The sequence below is a fragment of the Vespa mandarinia genome, chromosome 23, assembly GCF_050613455.1.
Source record: "Vespa mandarinia isolate Hongniang chromosome 23, ASM5061345v1, whole genome shotgun sequence".
NCBI classification, from domain to species: Eukaryota; Metazoa; Arthropoda; class Insecta; order Hymenoptera; family Vespidae; genus Vespa; species Vespa mandarinia.
The window spans coordinates 2257182-2275388 of record NC_140832.1 but is presented as its reverse complement, the minus strand read 5'-3'; the positions used below and the strand labels follow the sequence as shown (position 1 = coordinate 2275388).

The window sequence follows — 18207 nt, the reverse complement described above, 5'->3', positions numbered from 1 at the left end:
TATATATATATATAGATAGATATATATATATATGTGCAAAATATTTGCAAAAAAAAAAAAGGAAAAGAAAGAATAATTGTATGAAACATATGATGTCCATTAATCCTTATTACATTCAACGAACGAGTTTATCGAGAAACTTTTTACTAAAATTTTTATTCATCTAAGATTAACAGCAAAATTAATTGAAATGTTAAAGTCACAAGATAGATGACTAATGATGAAAATAAAATCAAATTATAATTATAGACAGTAAAGAATGGAAAAAAGTACGCTTATTATAATATTCACGTTATATTACTGAGGGAGAATACGACGTATTTTTTCTTTTTCTTTTCTTTCTTTTCAAAAAGGAACAAAAAAAAAAAAAGAAAAGAAAAAATAAAGAAAAGAAAAAAAAGAAAGGAAGAAAAAAACACATGAACTTTGGAAAATCTAATTTCTTGATTTTTCTTTCGCAATGTTTCTTAAAACGTCAACTTAAATGATAAACCCCAACACGTTGAAAAAAGGTTATTTCTCACAGATAAAATCATATATGGCGTGACTTATGTATCTCGATTTCTTGTCTTATCTCTTTCTTTCCCGTTCTTTTTTTTTTAATTAAGAAAAAATTTAAAAAAAAAAAAAACAAAAAAAAACAAAAAAAAACAAAAGAAAAAAAAACAAGAAAAAAGTAATGTAGACTAATAGTATTAACATCGTACTAATTAAATGCTGATAAACATAAAATAAACGCGATACGGAGTTTCGAAAGTATTAATAATATAGTATAAATATATATATATATATATATATATATATATATATATATATATTAGATTATATAAAATATAAATACATCATTGTAACTGATAGCTTTTATAATTTTCTCTATGAGCGTGCTATTGAATGTTAAATTGAATTATTATCAGCCGATGTTACATTGCACAATGATGTATGTGAGTGTGTGTGTGTGTGTGTGTGTGGGTATATTGCAACCTGTTGATCGATAATTTCGTACTATTTGTAGTTATAATTTCACTCAATGCATATTGCATAACATTTAATACAATATTAGTTAATAGAATCGATAAGGAAAAGAAAAGTATATATATATATAAAATAAATAAAAAGCAAATGGCGTAGCTATATGATCGCTACAATTTAACGAACTCTCTATCCTAATAATAATAATAATAATAATAATAATAATAATAATAATAATAATAATAATAATACGCGCATTTAACGTATTCAGTGAAATGACAGACTGAACTTTTCATTGATAGATCTAACGAAAGAGTTTTGGACTTTGCTTTTACGTCATTTTATATGGAATAGATTCGTAAAATACTAAAAAAAGAAATAAACAAAAGTAAAATAGAAAAAATAAAAAAAAAAAAAATAAAAAAAAAGGAAAAGAGAAAAAAAAATACACGAACGTAACTCCGCGTGTGTGTATATATATATAAAAAACGTATTTTAAATGAGAACTATCACTTGATTAAATATTATATCTGAATGTATCTGTGATCGCTTATTATTGTCCTAGCATCCTTAAATAGTAATAACATATTAAAAAAAAAAAAAAAAAAAAAAAAAAAAAGAAAAGAAAGAAAAAAAAAAGAAAAAAGAAAAGAGGTCACAATGAAATAAATGAAAAATAATCTATATGTTGATTATGTTAAAAAAGTTATATGTATCGATTATGTTAGAAGAGTCTATGTTATAATATGTATCTATAGTTGAAAATTAACAATGAGGATCCTATTATGTATACATATTTATCAAATGTACAGAATATATATATATATATATATATATATATATATATATATATATATATATATATATATATATATATAATTTGCAGTATAATAGGTATCTATATATGTATATGTAAACATTGATAATGAATGATTCCGTTTTCTTATGAAATAAGTGTATGTGTGGGTGTGTATATATATATATATACATATATATGCATGCTTGCATATTCAAATATTTTTTATGTGAAAAAAAAAAAGAAAAAAGAACGAAACATCCTATCAATCTATCCCTTACATTAATACCTTGTCCAAATTTTTGTTTCTCTTTTTTGAAATTTCTTATATACAAATACTTTACGATGGAAAATTACGAGGAAATTATAATCAATTAAAAGGATTAAAATATTATCTATGAAAAAGATCTTGAAAAAAAAAAAAGAAAAAGAAAAAAAAATTAGTCGTACGTTAATGTTTAAGAAAAAGAGCAAGTTGACCAAGAATTTATAAATGAAATATAAAAAAGAGAGGAAGAAAAAAAAAAAAAAGAAGAAGAATGAAATATTAAAATCTGATATTAGAATAGTTACGAATTTGTTACGAAGCAGTCTAATGCATATCAATGTACAGCTATAAATATATAATATAATATAATATATATATATATGACTATTAGACGATCACGTAATAATAAATAAATGGGGATAGAATATTAAATTTCAATCTTTTTACATCGAAACTTATAGAGTTAATTATAGATGAAAATTTATCATTTATCTGTACGTGTTATTCCAGAATTATATTAAAAAAAAAAAAAAAAAATATATATATATATATATTTAAAAATTTTTAAATATATATGTATACATATTCGAACATCAAAGATCAAATATATTAATTAACTTTATGAATAAAATCCTTTGATAATAAGTTACATTCCTGTAATATGTTACTTATCATTATTATCAAATGTTATCAGTTTGCTCAAACATACAGTGCTATCTAACGGATAAATCTCTGAATTAAAATTTTCAAAACTCTGCTCTAATGATATAATACTTATGTGTTTTGTATATGTTTAAAAAAAGCATCCAACCTCCCCCCCAACTACCTTTATTTAAATTTTAGTATAAATGTAAATATGAAAAAGAAAGATAGATTTGAAACTCTTATTCATTAATATATTCCTTATGTTAGTAATATTATTCGTATGCAAAGATAAATCATTTTTTTTTTTTTTTTTTTTTTTTTTATTGAGTATCACTTACCTGTTCAAAACCTCCTAATATCTCCGTTGTGTCCATCGCTGAATTGACAACAATACATCTTAGCTTTTGTCCAACCAAACTAGCTAGCAATCGAACCACATTACTCTTTCCACAACCAGATGCACCAACCTATATAAGGAAATTAAATAATAAGATCTAACAAATGAAATAAATATAAATATATACGTATGTTAGTTATGTCGTAGAACATATTGTGTCGAATACGTATAAACGTATAATAAAAATATATTTAAAAAGGAAAAAAAGAAGGAAGGAAAGAAAAAGAAAATAATACTAACGAGTATAGACATCCAATTCATGTTAATGCACTGCATGAGTTGTTTTAACGTCGTTCTTTGATCTCTCAATAATAACAAATTTGAATTATTATTATATATAGCAGACTGCGAAATAGCCAATTTTACATCATCTATATATAATGTTTCTTCTGTAATATATACAGATGATTCAGACGACGAAAGTGGATATTTATCAATTGGAAAATATTCTTGATATAATTGTCGGACCTAAATATAATATTAAATATTCTCGTTATATGATATTTTATATTAATTTAATTATAGAAATTATAATGTGTTTTGTTTATCTCACTCTTTGTTTATCCTCCTGCGTTCGCATTCGACTGACATAAATAATTTCTACTGTATTTCCAGGATTATAGTAACTCCTTTTAAAATCTTTACCATAATCGTCCTGCTGTTCTTTGATCGTTAATTCGCACCATCTACTAATATCTCGTAAATTTAATTCCCATGGTGAACCGATATGTCCCCAATTAATACCAATTTCTGACGCCAATACGCTGTTAAACTTGACCATTGTTTTAATAAGTTCGCCTGATAATTGAGGAAATTGTACATTAAGAATGAACATTAAATCATCTTCAGTCAAAGTATCTATGAAAACCTGTAATACAATGTGATAAAAAAAAAAGAAAAAAGAATTAATAATTGAATAATTAATAAAAAAAAAAAAATATATATATATATATATATATATATATATATATATATATATATATATATACATTTATCTCAAAAACATACTTGTGTAAATCGATTTAAAAATGATTTAGGAAGGCCTCTTCTGGCACCACCTTGTTTTAATGGATTTTGACAACCAAACAATCTGGTATCTGACTTTACGGAAAATGTTTTTCCAAGTTCAGGAATATAAATTTCTCCTCTGTGATCGAAACAAGCATTAAGACCTTCTAATACAGACTGAGAAGCTAAATTTAATTCATCTAACAAAATCCATTCGCCGGCTTTCAAAGCTCGTAAAAATGGTCCGTCTCTCCATGAGAATTCACCACCTTGACCTCCCTCTACTGGAAGATCTGCACCAAAGAGATCGGATATATCCTACAAGAATAAAAAAAAAAAAAAAAAAAAAAAAAAAAGAAGAAAAAAAAATAATGTACAAAGAAAAAAAATTAATTATTTTAACATCAATATAAATTGCAAATCGAATAAAAATAATACTATTCTTTGACATACCGTTTGATCGCTCAAATTAATTCGAAATAATGCATTTCCTGATGCTTTTGCCAATGCAGATACAATACTTGTCTTTCCTACACCCGGACTTCCTTCCAATAATATAGGTTTATTTAATTGCAATGCTCTTAAAAGTTTCAATGCATTTAATTTCGTAGTATTTGGTGAAAATGTAAACTTCATATCCTGATATATGTTAGAGGAACCTCTTTTAATATAAAACGGTTTAATACCAAATATATTATTTATATTGTCGAAAGAAACATTAATATTATCATTAAATTCCTCGGATAAATTAGAACATAATGTATCTTTGATTTGATATTTTATATAACTTAATGCAGCATCTCTGAATTCCATCAAATTAGACGATCTAGGAAAGTGCGAAAAAAAAACAAAAAAAAAAAAAAAAAAAAATTGATATTAATATTAATTATTAATATTATTCTGAGATTATGAAAATTCTTATAATATTATACTTACTTTTCTGTACTAGTTAATCCTGATCCAAGACCGTCGATATAAGTTAAACACCCTCCGTGATAATATGCATCGCTAATATTCAATTTAATTGTCTCATTGCATGTGCATATATTTATAAAATGTAACCACGTTAATATATCGCGTATACTGACAATTAATTTTTTTCCCACGTCAGTTGTCGGTAACCATTGAATAAAAGATAATATTGCTTTTGCGATTGATTGTTTGTATAAAGACAATTCGTCGTCGAGATTATGTATTATTATATCGTTCAAATCGTTCATTTCTATACATGGTTCGCACCAAATTTCTGTAAAACGATTTCTAAGAGCCGGTGACAATTCTTTTTTTCCATAATCACCACCAGGATTCATGGTACCAATGAATATAAATTTATCATTGGCCATGACGGTACTGTTATTATCCTCGTCATTTAATTTCAATCCCTTTTCGGCCAAAAGTAAACTCCGTTCAGGTTCTAATCGAAATAAAATATTTAATATCATATAATTATCATTATATAAATTAATTTTATTATTACTATTATTATCATTATTATTATATTTACCAAGCAATGAATTTAATCTCTCCAAAACACTGTCATCAGCTAAAGAAATTTCATCGGCCAAAAAGAGATCGCCCATTTGCATAGCAATAATCAATGGACCATCGATCCATTCGAATAGTTTCGAATTTTCTACGTTATTACGTTCTCTAACTGGTCTCAAATTGCCAAGAAAATCGGACGATTCCGTATGCATATGACAATTAATACTACGCATTGTTTGTTCATTCATCGCAGCAATTAATTGGCATACAGTTGTTTTACCACAACCTGTTTCGCCGACCAACAAAACTGGTTCTTTAAATTGACAAGATTTCTTCACTAATACTGCCATTCTACGCATATGATATGTCCAAACAATATGTTTGTAATATGCATTATTTTTATCCAATATCTTTTCCAATATATGTCTCGTTACCGTAGACGTTTTATCGTTCAATGAAAATAAATTATTTGGATCAACGTCTCTCTTTAAATGTTTCTTTATTACTTTTCTTATCTCATCTGCTTCATCCATTTTACGAACTTTCGCAGCAAGAACTAAATAACCTTCGTCAGCTAAATGCTGACTCCAATCGTACAATTTATCACCAATAATATCTGGTGCCAATCTATATCTTTCGCCCCATCGAAATAGATCACGCAACGTAATAAAACCTATATAATAATAAACATATAAAATTAATATAATATTGAATGAACATATATAATGAAAATATTTTCAATTGCAATATATTATTGTATGTTAAAAAAAAAAAAAATAATAAATTATTATTATTATTATTATAGATATCATCATTACACGTTGTAAGATTTATTACATTAAATTCTAATAATATATCAATAATGTATCACATGCATTTACCTTGTTTACCAGCGAATGCAGCTGTACTTTTACGTCTTATCTGTAAATCTGTCATAACGTTAATCACTTGCTTGCAATACGATTCAGGCATTTGGCACCTTTCATGTAATATTATTTGCAATTCGTTAGAAGGAATTTCGTCGAAATGCAATTCGACAAATCTGTTTCTGAATGCTCGAGAGAGTACCTAAAAAAAAAAAAAAAAAAAAGAGAGGAGAAAAAAAAAAAAGGAGTAAGAAGGATCCTTACCTACTATGTAATAAAATCCATTAGGGATAATTAAATTTATAACTTTACCTTTCTACCACCATATAATCCAGGCGGATTTTGTGTTGCAAAAAGCATAAAATTATCATGTGCCTTAACAACTTGTTGAGTTGTTGGTATAAATAATTCTCTATTATCATCGAGGACTCTGTTTAATGCCTCCAAAACGTCGCTCGGTGCCAGATTTAATTCGTCCAATATAATCCAATGACCTGATATTTAAAAAAAAATTTTATATTTAGAAAAAAAAAGAAAAGGGGAGTGGGGAGAAAAAGAAAATTTCAATTTCTGATACCTTTACGCATTGCCTCTACCAAAATACCCTCTCTAAACACCAATTTTCCAGTTTCATCGGCAACATAACTTCCAACATATTCTTGAAGATCTGTATGCTCGTGATTATTTATTCGAACGCAAATATTACCAGAAGCTTTAGCTAAATATGTTATCAAACTAGTCTTTCCTACCGATGTATCGCCTTGTAATAAAACTGGTATTTTTCCTATGGAAACTACTCGTACTAAATCTTTCAAATTTCGTCTAACAGTTTTGGTCAAAATGTACTGTAATTGTAAAAAAAAAAATTAAAATATAAATTTTTCTTTATCATAAATATCTTTTGTATAAAGGATTAATGGAATATAATATATTATATATATACTAATAATATATAAAAAATGTTAATAATAATAATAAACTCACATTATTTGGACTTTTTGGTGCTAAAGTACCTTTAACAATCCAATAGCCCTCGAAATATATGTAATCCTCGTCGTTTCCACATTTTGGTTTGGATATTGGACAGCCAAGGATTGCTTTTAAATTTTTATTATCCAAAATAGCAGAAGAAATCATTTTTTCTACAATCGGATGAGAATCATAATTCAATTGTGTCAAAAAACTTAAACAAAAAGCTTCGTATAATGATCTCGTTATATTTCCACAAGGATTCGTTCCAGCAATGCTTAATGCACGACACAAAGTTCTCAAACTGTAATGTGGTTTATGACCAGTTCCATCGAGCAAAGTACGGACAGCCTCTTTCCTTACATTTAAATAAAACTTAACAATTGCCTCTTGCTTTTCTATAGACAAATTCATATTTTTAAGATACGAATGTACGAGAAGTTGTAGATCAGAACGTTCAGTTAATTCATCGACATAAAATTCAGTAAATCTATTTCTCAATCCAATCGGTAAATCCTTTTTTCCAATATCAGTTGCCGGATTCATACATGCAAATACTGTAAAATCTGAATGTCTTTTTATCGACTCATTATCTCCACGTTCTAACAAGGACAATGATCCAGATGATTTTTCCAATAGTCCTGACAAACATTCTAACGTTTCGGCGTTAGCTAAATTAATTTCATCCAATAATACCCAATATCCCTCTTTTAAAGCTTTTATCAAACTTCCTTCTACAAAGGAGAATGCCAAAGAATATTGGGCCTTAACTTGTAATTCTAACTTTTCCAATTTCTCTGACAATTTTTCCCATTTTATTAGCAATTCATTGAAACTATATATCTTCTCTTCATTCGTATCATCTTCGTCCCGTTTTTTCTTCTTTGAGGTTTCATTCTTTTCCATTAAAATAGATTCCTTCTTTTGACAATGTTCATGTTTTAATTTTTTCAAAGCCGCATTGGTACTATAACTCATTAATGTTACAAGAGTTTTCCATCTTTGTTGTTTGTAACACAATGCAATGTGTTCTAAAAATTTTCTATTTGGTTCAAGAGCAAAATATGAACGAAATAATACTAAAAATTCTTCCCTAATTGGTGATATTAAAAATTTCAATTCAACAGGCTTATAACCACCTAAAAGATCTGCACTTTCACTTTGTTGATTCATATTTATTACAATCAATTTATGGCCCGTACTTTGTGCCAAATATTGTATAGAACTTGTTTTTCCTGTACCAGTTTCTCCTACTAACAATACTGGTTCCTTTTGAGCAACACAACATGCAATACGTTCAAGTAAGCATGCAGATGGTCTCGTAAATGAAAAAGTAGTTTTTGTCTCCGTCATCCTTACATATTCTGACTTTTTACATAATAATTTTGTCCTACCAGCTATAAAGAAATTAAGATTTAAACTGATAGATGGTTTATACATATTACAGAAATATTCTGCTTTAGTCTTCACTATACCAAGTTTATCGGCTACGGTTTTAACCAAATTTAATCTTTGTCCTGAAAAAATTATTTATTACATATTATTATATATATATATATTTTTTTTTAAGGTAAGACGATTAAAAAAGAAAATATGAAGAATATTAATGAATGATTTTATACCTTGATCAGAAACAGAGCAACAAAAAATATCTATCGCATCTTGAAAAATTTTCAAAGCAGAATTAGGCAAAGAAACATCAAAATCGATGATAGCTCGTGAACACCATTTCATTAAATCACGAGTAGATATTTGTCTTCCAGTTTTTAATGATGAATTTTCAAAAGTATTGTTTCTACCATCATGATCACCCATAGAAAATAATAAGAAAACGTCTATCATTCTATTGGCAACAGTTTTTAACGCTGGGAATAAGGTCTGTACTAATATTATTAATTCATTCAATGAAAATCCTTCGACATTTATACAGAACCAATGTTTTTGTAACAAACTTGATGCACTTGAAATTTGTTTTTTAAGTCCAGTCACTGATGGCATCAATCTTTGTGTAACGAACAATTGAAAACCACTTCTAGCATAAATGTTATCTCTATAACCTGGTACAGATAGTGTTCCAGTTTCTAATAAATTACTTAAAACACTTGCTACATCCAAAGCAGCACTATCAATATCTTCCAAAAGTAACCATTTGCCAGCAATTACTGCTTGAGTCAGTACACCTGGTTGCCAAACAAATTCTCCAGGAATATCTGTGCATCTATACATTCCTAATAACATTTTTGAATCCGTTTGATCGCCCAATTGTACCTTAATAAAATTTGAAGAATCATGTCCTGTGATTTCTGCTAAATATTCAACAAGAGCAGTTTTACCACAACCAACGGAGCCTTGTAAACATATACATTTTCTAGATGCAAGCGCTATTGCCAAACTTTGAAGACTTTCTTCCATAGATGGTACGGAAACCAAACTAACATCATTTGTTATTTTGTTAGGATTAAATACTGGTAACAAAATATTACCAATTGATGTCAAAGATGGAAAATCCTTAAGTATTATCATCATATTCTTCATACTATCTGTTAAATTTTCCAAAGCAAGAGGTTCCACATTTTTTTCTTCGTACTCAATGAGAAATTCTTTTATATCACCAATTAGTACTGCTGCACAAGATAAATGAACAGCCTCCGACATACCCAAGATTATACTGATGCATTTCAAAGCAATCCTGGAAAATATTAAAACAATAAAAACAGAAAAGATTATATTTTTATATTGAAATATTAGTAATAAATAAAGCGAACCATTTTACTCTATTGTCTTTGTGTTTCAAAAATTTATAAAATTTGGACCAATTCCATTTGTGTTTAAAATGTGTTGTAGCAGATGATAAAATGTTATAACATGCTAATACAATATCATAATCGGAAACTTTTATTTCCTCAGATTTTGGTTTCTTTGTTTGTGTAAATTTTTCTTCCGACTCAAATGGCGCTGGATTAGAGTCAAAATATTGTAAAACATATCTAAAAAAATAAAATATGTATATACATATATGTACAACTTTATGCAAATATATTACAACTTTATTATATCATAATAAAATAAAAAATAATCTAAACTTTACTTAAGAATATAATCAATGTTTATACTTACGTAAGTAAATCAGGATTTATATTAATCAATTTAGAAAGAACAATGCAATTTCTTTTGTGAACAAGATCTCTATACGGTGAATAAGAATGTACACTTCCCATGGGAATAGCTATAGTTACAAGAGCTGGAAGTAATTGAGGAAAACAATCGGCTACATCTTTTGTGCAATTTGGATTTAATAAATAATCACTTAATATATTTAAAACATTTTCATAATCTGTCACATTTAGTTCCTAGAAAAAAGAAAAATAAATAAATACACTTAACCCATCTAACCAAAAATTAATATAATCTCACTACTACCTTTAATGTCAATATTTTATCAAATTTAAGTCGATACTCCTCGCTTCGTTCACAGAAATCAAATAAATTTTTTATAACCATTATGTAATCTTATTTTATTTAATAAATCACAAAATTATTACAAAATGTTCACGCGTAAGAATCGTAAACGACACACATGATTCTAACATTTAAGGTTAGGAAAACGTGTTTCACTCGCGCACGTGTTATCATCAGAAACATAAGACAGCGCCTCTCAAAATTTCGGTGTCAAAAAATGTAAACATATTATATATATTATAAATTAGAAAATAAAAATATCATTAAATATTAATTTTTAACTTACGAAAGTTAAAATGATAAAAAAAACAAATTTGTTTTAAAATAAAACCAACCTTTAATGAAATCTTAAATTTTTAATTTTTGCTATTTAAAAAGATTAAACGGACAAAACATTTGTATTATTCTAATCGTGATTTTATATATATATACATATAATATATAAATATAATAATAACAATATATATATATATATATTATATAATATATAATATATATTTATTATGCTAAATAAATATAATATTTAATTTACAAGTTCGACAATGAAATGAACAAAACAAAAAAGGCACTACACATAAAACATTAGAAACAATCTTATAAATTTGTTGAATCTACAATGTCTATGAATCTACAAAGAAAAAAAAAAGATCCAAATAGTAAGTTGAACGTACCTCAAAAAAAAAAGAAAAAAAAAAAAAAAAAAAAAAAAGAAAGAAAAAAAAAGAATCATGGAAAGAGAAAGTAAAGAAAGTTTAAGTGTATCCCAATCGCAAAATTAAAAGAGAAAGACAGGAATCAATCTATTTTATTCTGCATAATATCAGAAGGCAAAAACTGAATCTATATATTAAAGATCTACATATTCGAGAGAATACTGTCGAATTAATAATAATTAAAGATCATAGAATATAACATCATATGATGAAATAAATTTTTAACATAAAAAAAAAATCTCAATTTTTTATACGAATAGAAAAATTTCATGAAAGTAAAAAAAAAAGAAAAAAATATTAATTTAACACAGGACAATATTTAACTACGCATAAGCCACGCGTCGATCATTTCAAAAATAATTTTAAACGGTACAACGAAAATTTCAATAAATATTTCTCTTCCTTTTTAATTCGTTCGACAATGTATCGTTTGTCCTTCAATTCTTCAAAACGAACTTTCCAATTTTTTCAAATCTTATCCATAGCCTGAAATTCTTTGCCGTATTGTATATAAGAGAAAATTTTTCAAACACTTACAATACCTTTAAAAGGATCCAAGGAAAATCCCCAATGCTTATCTCTCATTCCTAATCCCCTCCTCTTAACTCAGGTAGATTTTATATTGTTTAGAAATTTTTCGAACGAATCACAATAACGTTTTACACTTATAATTATATACCAGCGCTATCTAGTTAGATTTTAAGAAACTAAATCAGATATAACGGTACCGAAGAGGGGGTATTCATTTATAAAGAAATTCGACCGAAATTTCGACATTACGAATCAAAGCATTAAGTTGAGAAGAATGTTCGTAGGTATTTTAATAGTGTTGACTGGTATTCGAGAAAGTTTCTTTTCTACAATTGAAGTGCAATATTGTTAAACAATTATAATATTTATTATAGAAATATCATTAGTCAATACTCGAACGATTTAACCACTAAATTTATACGTTGCAAATAATTATTTGAAGTTGTTTCTTCTAGATTCGTACACGTGTATGTTCTGTAAAAAAAAAAATATAAAAATCATAAGTGTTGATTAATAATTATTATTGTCGATCAGTAATGGATAACAGAAAAATGAGTAAGAAACGTAGACGAAGGGATTTTAATGGTGAAGTAAGCGGAGGATCTACTGGATCTTCACAAGAATCTATTACAGGTTAGAAAAAAAATATTTTCTATATAAATCTTTACCTTATTATAAAAATTATATGTATTTTATTTAATGATAATTGTGATTATTATTGAATATAATATAATCTAATATAATATATTTGTTAAATAGATAAATCTTGCCCTCATCTGAACAAAGCATTCATTTTTAATAGTATCAAAAAGCATACAAAAAGGACTGGCATACGTGCTGAATGTTTAACTTGTAAAAAGGAAAAGACTTTAATGGAACATACAAATGAGGTATAATTTACTGCTTTACTTTTTCTTTTTCTTTTTCTTTTTCTATTTAATATTATCGTTAATATTGAAAATAATTAAAGATAATATAAATAATTATGTACTTAAATGTTATTAATGTTACTAATGTCAAAGTATTTGAATAAAAAAAAATACAAAAAAAAAAAAAAAAAGAAAAAAGAAGAAAAACAAAAGAAAAAATAATTTTTTTTTATAGACAGAACAGTCGGATGTTGATATTTGGATATGTTTGCTGTGTGGCGAACAAAATTGTGGAATAAAAAATGAGCGACATTCTCAAAAGCATTATGAAAAGCCTCACAGTGATAGTCACTATATTGCAATAAATATAAATGATTGGAATATATGGTGTTATAGATGCTCCAAAGAAATAACCCTCGAGCACAGGTAAATTAATTACTTCTTTTTTTATCTCTTAATATTTTTTGTTTTCGTTTTGTTTTTTTTTTGCTCTTTTATTTATTTACTTTTTTTTCCTATATTATTTTATATAACTTTTTTGTTTTATTATTAGAAGGAAGACGGAGTTAGTAGATTTTATACAAAAATCTTTATTGAAATCACCAACAACTTCTCAACAAACCAAAGCGACTGCAGCTAAGAATCAAAAAGTAATAAATAATGTAAATAATGTAAATAATGTAAATAATGTAAATAATGTAAATAAAGATAAAGAGAAAGGACTAAACAACTTGCCGAAAGTTATGGTAAGTTTATATTGACAAACATTATATATATATATTCGTATTAACTATACATGTATAATAATAATTTATAATCTTTCCTTTTTTTTTTATTTAAAAAAAATAGGGTTTACATAATTTGGGAAACACCTGTTTTTTCAATGCTGTACTTCAATGCTTAGCAAGAACACCATACTTAGTTAAAGTATTGGATGATTTATGTACACCAGGAGAAAAAATTATTCTATCTGGAGGAAAATTTAAACCTGACCCTAATGGAGACGAAATAGAATTGGTATGAGATATTTTACATTTGTATATGTGTATATATATATACATATTTATTTATTTATTTATTTATTTATTTATTTATTTATTTATTTATTTATATAAATGTATTTAACATTTATAGCCACCTATAGAGGGTGAATTAGAAGGAGGTGGTCAGTTTACCTCGATTCTGTGTAAAACATTAACAGAAATGCAAAATTGTACTTCCCAACAGTCATTTAGTCCACAAGAGCTTCTAAATACATTTAAGAAAAAAGCTATGCAATGTATGGACGGTGGACAACATGATTCTCACGAATTACTTAGACATTTATTAGAATTAGTACGGAATGAAGATGTCAGGGTAAGAAATTTCTAAATACACATATATATATAATTATATTAATAAAAATACTTCTTATTGCGTTAATATTGAAAACAATGCAATTTATTTATACAAAATTTTTTATTTTATTTTACAGAGGTACCAATCCGTTATAATGAAAGAACTTCGTTTAAGTAAAAAAACAATACCGGAAACTGTTGAAAATAGCATAAAAGCAAAAGTGAAATTCTATGGTAATCAAGTAAATACAAAATTACTTGGTCCAGAACCAGTGTTTATGGGTGTTTTAGTATCAACTTTGGAATGTATGAAGTGTAATCATTCTTCACAATGTACTGAACCATTTCTAGACTTGAGTTTACCAGTTGCAGCGGATAAGCCACAACCTCCTGTATTTAAGTAAATATATATTCATTTTATCTTTAGTATGAGAATAAAAAATTAACATGCACAGATCTCATCAGTTTTTCTTTTTTTTTTTTTTTTTTATACATTAGAAGAAAAAATAACGGTTTAGATGAAACTTTTGATATAACGGGTAACAGTTATCCTAATACTGTATCAAAACAACAATTAAAAAAGGAAAGAAAGGCTTCTAGAAAAAATAGAAAAAATAGAAATATTACTGCTGACTATTACTACAATGATATAATAAAACATAATAAGATTATTGAAGAAAATGGTGTATTAGAATCAGGTAAATGTTTTATGTTTTCCTTTTTTCTTTTTTTTCTTTTTTTTTTTGTTTTTTTTTTTTTTTTTTTTGACTGCAAATTATTTTTATGTCATTTGGTTTTTTATATTAAATTTTATTTCTTTAAAAGAGAGCGATGCAGACATAGAAGATAATGTAGAAGGTGAGAATACAATGGCAGAAGTTGGAGAATCTGGATATAGTTCAGAGAAAGCTTCAGCTGTTGTTAGTCCTATATCTCCTACCAACAATCAAATTGATAATCAAAGGAGAACGTCATCTGAAACTCTTAATGTATCTAGAAAGAACAGTTTAGTTTTAAAATCAATAGATAATTTGAAGACTCCTTTAAATAACGATACCGTTACTGTCAGTGCCTTAAACAATTCTAATCCATCTGACGTATCAATGGCAGATATAACAAAGATACGACTTTCTTCGGAAGCTGAAAAAATTGAAAATTTAGAAAGTAATGAAAATGAGAACAATGGACGCACAGAACTATCTCATTCCACATCTATAATAATTCATTCTGAATTAACTAGTCCTGATGTTTCAACTGTGAGTCCTTTAAGCAGTTCTATAACATCAAAGGATAGTCCTATGAGTCCGTTGTCTAATATGCCAAATGGAGATGAAGGTGAAGAAATAGATAGGCTACTCTCTGGATTAGATAAAACTGATTCTAGTACAAATATAGAAACATCATCAGCTTCAATTGTTAAAACGAAGAAAGAAACTTTTACGATCGAACATAATGAAAAACAGTCGAAAAATTGTAATTCAGAAAAAGAAGTTAACGTTGGTATTAACGATATAACATCTGGACTTTCACGATTGGGTATAACAAATAGTACACATCATTCTCCAACAAAATATCCTAGAAAAGAAGAAGAATATTCGATAGGATCGTGTTTAAATCAATTCACGACATTAGAACTTATGAGTGGCAGTAACGAAGTAGGATGTGAACAATGCACTGAAGCAGAGAAAAAGGTATAATATTTAATATTCGTCTTATATAACGAAATCAATGAAATTATTTATATTATTCTATGATTGATGTAAATCATTGTTGTTATTGACGTTGCATTTTTTTCAGATTAAAGTAAACTGCACAAAAATGATATGCACGCCTCACACCAAGCAGTACCTTATATCACGTGTTCCACCGGTCTTGATTTTACAATTAAAAAGATTTCAAGCGCAAAGAGTTACTTTTCGTAAAGTGACAAGGCGTGTCGCATTTCCACTTGTATTTGACTTATCTCCAGTTTGTAAAAATAGTAGGAAACAACGATTCTATGCTCTTTACGGCGTAGTTGAGCATTATGGTTCAACGATAGATGGAGGTCATTATATTGCTTATGTCAAAGTAAGACTTTCAATATTACTTTCAATAATCATTTTAATCTTTTCTATTATCAGTTATCATAGTTAACAACTTTAATTGTCTTTATGATAGTTTCCAAAAAATTTAATGCACATTTTAGTTATTAAAAGAAAAAGACCTGAAATTTAATGCAATTCAATATTGAGTCATAATTTAACAACTGCGTTTCCATATATAACTAACATTATTTTTTTATATATATAGACAAGAGCACCATTAAGTTCAAATGATCCACGATGGTCGTTCTTACCTAGAAAAGATGCCAAAGATGTTGTCGAGGAGATATCTAACGATAAAAATCCTGAATTAGAAGAAGCAACAGCCAAAATCGCGGATACAATACCACCGCCACCTCCAGGCAAATGGTATTCTGTTTCCGATGCACGGTAAGAAATTTCTCTAATATATTGAATTACTTTTAGATATTGTACAACTTTATTATTTCTATTTTTATATTATTTCTATTTTTCATTATATTTTTTTAGAATAATAGAAGTTGATGAATCTACTGTACTCCGCTGTCAAGCTTATCTCCTATTTTATGAAAGGATTCTCTGAAAATTATTTATTAATTTAAAAATCTTGAACTTCGTTTAGAAACTAATGTTTCCGTGAACTTGATATATATATATATATTGTATATATATATATATTATATATATATAATTATATAATATATATAAATATATTATATAATATATATAAATATTATATATAATATATATATATATAATTTTATTGTTATATATATATATATATTTTTAAGTTAGGAAAATTTATAAAATATTTAAGAAATATGTGCTCACAAATATTTTAACTAAAATATTAAGAAGTTGATAAAAATGAGAAGTATTATTTATAAAAAAAAAAAATAAAAAAAATAAAAATAATAATAATAAAATAAAAAAAAAAAGAATATGTATTGTGAGCTAGAACTATTTAAAATAGTTTGTATGAAAGTTAAATATTCATATATACTTTTGTGAAAATGAACTATGTAAATGCATTTTTTCTTAATAGATAAAGAGATTATATAATTGAACGAACTGCCAGATCCATATACCAAATATACTCTCTTTCCCTCTCTCCAAAGACATTTGAACTAAATTTCTTATTGTTGTTTGATTAAACTTTTACATTGATTTTTATTCTCTTCAAAAAAGTCTTAAATTAATGTTAACTAATAACTAAAACTTTCATGTGTCATTTTCATAAAATGTTATTTAGAATAACATATATGTATAAATTATTGTAGATATTAAAAAAGAATGCTCTTTCTTGTATGTAAAATCTATGTTCCTTGAATTTGTGTAATTGCATTTATAATAAATGTATAAAAAAAAAAAAAGAAAAAAAGAAAAGAAAATCTATTATCGTTTTTAATGCAAACTTAAATTCCCCGTGTATACCATTTTTTGATATTAGATGATGATATTTTGTGTGTGTGGCATCTAATATCTAGCATATATGTCTCATTAAATAGAAAAACATTTAATTCACAGTCCATCCGTAATAACAGTGATACAAATTTGTTATACATATACATATGTTATACATAACATATACATATATATACATATACATACATACATACATACATACATACATACATTTATATATATATATATATATATTTTTATATATATATTTATATATATATATATAAAATTCTTTTATAACCTTTCATCGTCATGAATAATTTTAATTGCTCAAGGAATCCAGGCGATGTGTACTCTGTAGTTGTTTATAAGTGGTCAGTCTGTATATTTTCCTGTATGTACTATAAACATGTCTGATTATCTATATG

The 18207-nt window shown here is 26.3% G+C and overlaps 3 protein-coding genes across 7 annotated transcripts in view; 1 reads left to right on the top strand and 2 right to left on the bottom strand.

The window, feature by feature from the left end:
- The window catches only part of LOC118444435 (midasin), a 115836-nt gene extending 103588 nt beyond the window's left edge, over positions 1 to 12248 (bottom strand). Inside the window, exons 1-15 of one of the 2 annotated variants that reach the window (XM_085663643.1) lie at positions 12118 to 12248; positions 10521 to 10753; positions 10169 to 10390; positions 9026 to 10092; positions 7419 to 8920; positions 7012 to 7279; positions 6747 to 6928; positions 6450 to 6636; positions 5588 to 6241; positions 5020 to 5497; positions 4537 to 4909; positions 4084 to 4401; positions 3629 to 3943; positions 3316 to 3543; positions 3017 to 3145 (exon numbers count right to left, since the gene is read on the bottom strand). In XM_085663643.1, the coding sequence (XP_085519769.1) occupies positions 3017 to 3145; positions 3316 to 3543; positions 3629 to 3943; positions 4084 to 4401; positions 4537 to 4909; positions 5020 to 5497; positions 5588 to 6241; positions 6450 to 6636; positions 6747 to 6928; positions 7012 to 7279; positions 7419 to 8920; positions 9026 to 10092; positions 10169 to 10390; positions 10521 to 10621 (6024 nt within the window). In that variant the 5' untranslated portion in view covers positions 10622 to 10753; positions 12118 to 12248. Of the gene's footprint in view, positions 1 to 3016; positions 3146 to 3315; positions 3544 to 3628; positions 3944 to 4083; positions 4402 to 4536; positions 4910 to 5019; positions 5498 to 5587; positions 6242 to 6449; positions 6637 to 6746; positions 6929 to 7011; positions 7280 to 7418; positions 8921 to 9025; positions 10093 to 10168; positions 10391 to 10520; positions 10754 to 10823; positions 10992 to 12117 lie in introns of those variants that run through there. The other variant, XM_035872712.2, reaches the window with a different exon arrangement.
- Positions 12249 to 12316: 68 nt separating this feature from the next.
- On the top strand, positions 12317 to 17041 carry Usp16-45 (ubiquitin specific protease 16/45). 2 transcript variants are annotated; one of them, XM_085663644.1, is made up of 13 exons: positions 12317 to 12386; positions 12562 to 12739; positions 12866 to 12996; positions 13211 to 13401; positions 13529 to 13721; positions 13825 to 13992; positions 14110 to 14331; positions 14450 to 14712; positions 14811 to 15010; positions 15138 to 16003; positions 16110 to 16382; positions 16605 to 16786; positions 16886 to 17041. In XM_085663644.1, the coding sequence occupies exons 2-13, from the start codon at positions 12643 to 12645 to the stop codon at positions 16956 to 16958; spliced, it is 2859 nt and encodes a 952-aa protein (XP_085519770.1). In that variant the 5' UTR covers positions 12317 to 12386; positions 12562 to 12642; the 3' UTR covers positions 16959 to 17041. The 2 variants fall into 2 exon arrangements, with proteins under 2 accessions (XP_085519770.1, XP_085519771.1); XM_085663645.1 differs by having other exon boundaries at positions 12350 to 12390.
- The window catches only part of Regnase-1 (zinc finger CCCH-type containing protein regnase 1), a 28275-nt gene continuing 22499 nt past the window's right edge, over positions 12432 to 18207 (bottom strand). For 2 of the 3 annotated variants that reach the window (XM_035872714.2, XM_085663647.1), the window contains exon 8: positions 12432 to 12580. The gene's annotated coding sequence lies outside the window, so the exon portion shown is untranslated. Of the gene's footprint in view, positions 12581 to 16779; positions 16955 to 18207 lie in introns of those variants that run through there. The other variant, XM_085663646.1, reaches the window with a different exon arrangement.